Below are 5,564 nucleotides of genomic sequence, written 5' to 3' on the forward strand. Positions count from 1 at the left end.
AATGATAAAAATTGCAACATAAATATAAAATATGTATAAAAAGTGAAACAAACATGATTAAAGCAATTAACACCTACATACCAAATGATGACATCGTTAATGTAGAAGTCATATAAAATAGCAGTATTAACAATTAAAAAGAAAAACATATTGCTATTGATAATTATTTAGAACTAGATGGTTTTGAAAGCAATTTTGTTATCATAACTTATCGTTTGGGTTTAGTAGACTTTTATTTCTACTCTTTTTAGAATTTGTTGAAAAAAACATGATAAAATAAAAGAAATATCGAAATTTTCATAATCATTTATTTGTGATTATGAATTACATAATTATACATAGTATGTAAACTTTAAAGGTGCATAAAATAACAAGATAGATTTAATCAATTTGTTTTAATTATTTTTTCATTAACATAAACTATAACATTCTTAAAACTTCTTAAAGTTTTCATTATTTGCATACTATAAACTAAGTAACTTAAAATTTGTATTTAACTGTATCAAATAAGCATAAAAAATGAGTAAAAATCAAGTTTTTGCCGACAATGCATTTCTTAACTGTGTACTGAGGAGGTCAAGTGAACATTTATCATAGTCACAGCTACTAGAAAGCTGTATAGAATTTAGTTATAAACGGACTATTTTCATGCTTACTTTACTCAATTTGTATACAAAATGTAAAACTACATACTTTTAATTTTAAGACGTTACTTAAGCGATTAAAAGATTATATTCGCATCAATTACAGTTGAGAGATTATACTGTTAAGTAATTAACAAAATAAATTACATTATATGGGGATTATATAAGTTTTTGTGTATTTAAATAAAGATAATGTTTTAACAATCCATAAAAAATGGCTTCTTTCAAATATAAGTTAAAGACTTGAGTAATTTTTCTAACATAGTTATTTCATCAATATCTCAAAAAAAAAATTCAAAATATTTTTTTTTAGTTAAAATATTAGTTTATTGATATGTTCAAACAACTTTAAAACAAACGTACTTATTTGTAAGAATATTTAGTCTTTTTAGTCAACTTTATTTTACAAAAAATTTCTAAACTTAGTTTATAAAATATTACGTCATGTATACAGTAAAGATTCATTATTTTTTAAGTACCATTAATTTAAATTTATATAAAGGATTTAGTATAAAGCTAAAGTTTAAAACAACTTTATTAAACCTGTTCTTACTATTGTAAATTAAGTGAATAAATTCATGGCAGAAAATAGTTTTAATCAAAACAATATATTCCCATATAACAGCTAAAGGAAAGCTTTTTGAAATCATCGGAATTTTTTTGTTAAGACGTTTCTATATCAAGCTCGGTTTATATACAGTTAGTTAAAACTACATGCTGTGACATTAAATTGTGTCGTAAACGATTAAAATATGTCTACTTTTATTGGGCAGTCCAATTTGCAGGAAAGGACACTTTATCGCGGAGTCAATTTTGCACAAAGACACTTTTGCATAGATTTTAAATATTTTAATTTCATTTTACTTTACTTTATATTTGAACTTTACTTTTTATTACTTTTTGTTATCACTATTTCCCTTAATCTTTACCTTCTGTCTATAACAATTTTTATTATGTTTTTTTATTATTTCTATATTTTGTTGTTTGTTTTTTTGAAAAGTAAATTTTAAAAGTTTTTAAATAATTTCTAACTTATCAATGTTACATTTAACCCTTATTTTCGGTCGGTAACTGTTTTTATTTTTTAATATTCTCTCCTTTCTTTTTTTTGTTCCTATTTATTTTTACTATCACTATTACCCCTAACTTCTACCATCGGTCGGTCCTTTTATTACTGTCGTACGAAAATTACCCTTCGTGCAAAAATGTCTTCGTAAAAAAAGTCTCTTTGTGCAAAATATTCTTAATGAAAAAATGTCTATTAGTGCATATTTGACCCTTTGTGCAATAGTGACTTCATGCATATGTCACCAATTCCTACTTTTAAAAGCTGTAGCTGATGAAAGAAGTTATGTGCTTTATTACTTAATATTAATGTATTTTATTAAATTACAGCTACTAGAAAGCTGTTTTAAACTTCGACAATAAGAAGCTGCAACAAGATTAAAGTTACATTTTATTTATACAAAATGTTTAAGCTACAATTTGTGGTTTTAAATTATAAATTAATCAAATGAGAGATTATACTTAAACCTTATTTTAAAGCTATTATTTATACTTAAAACAAACAATTAGCTTACAAAGTGTTAGATTTTTAAAATTTGAAATGAAAAAAATACAATAAATGAGTTTTTTTAAATCTGTTAATGCAGATAAAGTAGCTTTAGTTGATGCAATAAAACAAACTATTTAATTACTTATCTTATTTTCTAAAATAATATTTAAAAAAAAGAAAAACAAGTTCTTTGCAAAACTGAATAAAAAAACAGACCCAAAAAGATTTTCTTTTATTGTAAATGCATGACAAATATTTAATCTTCAAAGTAAATATATAATTAGAATACGACTGCTTAAGTCTACTACAAACTCTGAACTAAACTTCACTGAAAAGTAAAAAAAAATAGTTTGTCTACTTGTGTTTCGCTTTATCAGCTATTGATGAAATTTTTTCTTTTAATTCTCAAACAGGGCGCTTTTGCGCAAGAGTAGTATTTTATACTTTTTTTTGCCTGACAAGTAGTATGTGACCATTTTGACTTTTCGGTGTCAAAAAACAAAAGATTTCCTTCATTGAAAATGATAGCAAGTCTCATTCCCCTTGTTATGACTTCAAGAGGTTGATACAATCTCTGGCTCCAAATTTCAGGGAAGGCTTTCAAAACAGCAAATTTGTTACAAGATGAATCATAAATTTCACAGTCTAATTGATCGTATCCACCTACGACAAATAGTTTGTTCTTTACAGATAACGATTTGTGACAACACCTACTAAAAATCATGTTGGGCATCTTAGACCACGTATTTGCTACATGGTCGTATGATTCAACAGTTTTTGATACATAACCGTTTAATCCTCCTCTATTATATCCACCTGACACGACAATTTTTCCTTCAAATACCGAACAAGTAGCGCAACTTCTCGCTTCACCAATACTTGAAACTTTACTCCATTTGCGACTTCTTGTATCAAACTTGAAGCTAGTTGCAGTGGGTGCACCTAAAACACTATTTTTACTTCCACCTACAATATAAACGCTGTCTATGAAAGAACAAGCAGAAAAACTGATAATTTTATTGCGCATATGAGTAACGGTTTTCCACTTATTAGTAGCAAGTGAATACTTTTCTACTGATTTTCTTATTCGGTATTCGCCAGATTTAAATCGACCAGCTCCACCGAAAACGTAAATATCACCGTTTAAGAACACTGTTTCAGAGTCAAACCGTCTTTTTTTCATTTCTGGTAGAAATATTGCACTATCAAAATCTTTTCCATGAATCAAGTTCGCATTTCTGATACTTTTATCTAGCTGTACATTAATTCCTCCACAAGCAATTATGTTAAAATCATTTTTGCTGCAGTATCTGCTAGAAACTTTTTTTAAATTAACATCTTCTTTTTTAGCAATAATTTCTCTAATAATTCCGACATTTATTAAAGAGGTGTTTACTATGAGGTAATTTACTTCCGGATTAGTCAGCAATGAAAATCTAACTTTAGACAGGAGGTGTTTTGCATATTTGCAACGTTCAATTAGTTTATGCGCTAACCAGCTATCTACTGCATTGAATATTTGCAACTCTGAATCTACGTTTAGTTCGTTTCTAGAAATAATGTTCATGAAACAAGTTATGTCCAATTCCAAAAAGTTGTTAGACTCAGCAACCAATGGGAAACAGCGCTCGATAAAGCTCAAACAACAGTTTGACAAACATGAGATTTTGAAAATGCTTGACAAGTAAAACATGAATACAGCATTATCAATATTAGTTTTGTTTTCAAAAATTTTACCAACATCATGTTTTGTTTCATCCAAAAATAATTTGCTTATTTTCAAATTTGATAACAGATTGTAGCCCTCAGTTTTCAAGTCTCCTGTAATTTAATTTTATATTTTATCATGATCTTTAGATCTCAAGTTTCAAAAAAAAATTGGGACTTCAATAAATTTTTAATTAGTTTTTTAACAAACTCTATTACGGGCCTAAAATGCTACTTAACTAATTTATATTAAAACTATTGTTTTAAATTTAGTTATAACATGTTTTGCAAAAGTTTCTTTTACAAATATTAAATTTGTATTAAACTACAGGTTGTTATTTACTGTTTCTTTGTTTTAAATAAAAAACTTATTAAGCTCATTAGTATGTAAATTATATTAACTTTCTGTTATAAATTAGCTTATATCTAAAAAAAAATACTGTAGAAGTTGGGATGCAAAAAAAAAATGCTTAAAGCTTTTTTTTTTGTTGGACATTTTATATTTTAAAAACTGTTGTTGAAAGAAATTAGATACAGTAATAATAGTGTCAAAACACATAATTATTTAAGTGTTAAAAAATCCTAAAGTTCAAAAAGTTTTTAGGTATCTAAATAAAATAAAATATATATGTAGTGAAAGACAATATTATTCATAACGTATATACAAGGAACTTATGTTTTAATACTGAATAACAATTAAAAATATGTAGTTATAAACAACTAGAAATTTACTTAAAAATATCAAATTTTTGTTTTTTCTTATAAGTTTTAATGTTTCAAATTAGATCAGTAAACTTATTCTATGTTAAGTTTATTATTTATTTTAATTTATCAATTAACAGTTTATAGTAATATAAAACAGTTTCTTAATGTATATGTTTTTTAACCTCTAAATTTCATTAAGCAAAATGAAAGAGTTGAATAGAAAAACATTGTTTATGAAAAAGGATAAAGATACTTGAAATTTAATTCAAAACTGTTTAAGCAATAAACTTGAAATACCAAGACTACTTAGCTTAGAAATATTTGAAGTGTTCAGAAATAATCAGTCTTCTATCTGAGTTTTAACAGGTAAATTTTGTAAATTACCACTAAATTTAATTAATTAAAAAATCTACTAATAATAAAATGCTTAGACAACAACAGTTTGCAAAATGTGCAACATAATAACTTTACATAAAAGATTAATTTCCTAAAATTTGTTATTATTTTTACTTATATGTAAAAACTACAAATGATACTAACCTTTTTTAACATCATCATTAGGAAGATTTAAAATTTTGTTGCATTTTTTGACAAAATAATCAACAATTGAACCATCAGAGAGTAAACTTTTGTTGCCAACATTTGTTTTGTTTTTCATTGTTAAACTTTCATTTAATTTCCTCACACCAAACGAATTTACATTGTTTTCATCCATCAGTTTAATTTTTGAAGATTTTTACTTTTTTTAACTCTAAAACTGCTATAAATGAAAGAAATGACTTATAAAAATATTTAAGTTAGTTATTTTCGGTTTAAAGCAATCTATTTATTTTAAAATGTATGTTATTATATTAACAATATGATATTAAACTAAATCAGTGGTCTTCAAACTAATAATTATTAGTACACACTAAACTCGATTTTTTTTTTATATTTTTATGTGCCTTTACTGA

The 5,564-nt window shown here is 25.2% G+C and overlaps 1 protein-coding gene across 1 annotated transcript; it reads right to left on the reverse strand.

Moving 5' to 3' along the window:
* Nucleotides 1-2,572: 2,572 nt before the first annotated feature.
* LOC145841112 (kelch-like protein 7) lies at nucleotides 2,573-5,326 on the reverse strand. The gene is made up of 2 exons (XM_082948483.1): nucleotides 5,152-5,326; nucleotides 2,573-4,020 (listed from the first exon to the last, which is right to left on the reverse strand). Exons 1-2 carry the CDS (start codon nucleotides 5,324-5,326, stop codon nucleotides 2,573-2,575), a joined length of 1,623 nt encoding a protein of 540 aa, XP_082804609.1.
* Between the last annotated feature and the right edge of the window lie 238 nt (nucleotides 5,327-5,564).

This window comes from Thalia democratica, chromosome 7 (genome assembly GCF_965202585.1).
Source record: "Thalia democratica chromosome 7, ktThaDemo2.hap1.1, whole genome shotgun sequence".
Classification (NCBI taxonomy): domain Eukaryota; kingdom Metazoa; phylum Chordata; class Thaliacea; order Salpida; family Salpidae; genus Thalia; species Thalia democratica.

Excerpts from the sequence above, each read along its gene's own strand:
- LOC145841112 (XM_082948483.1), bottom strand. The coding sequence starts at position 5,326 with ATGGATGAAAACAATGTAAATTCGTTTGGTGTGAGGAAATTAAATGAA. Across the intron at positions 4,021-5,151 it reads TAATGATGATGTTAAAAAAG|GAGACTTGAAAACTGAGGGC; the intron begins GTTAGTATCATT and ends ATTAAATTACAG.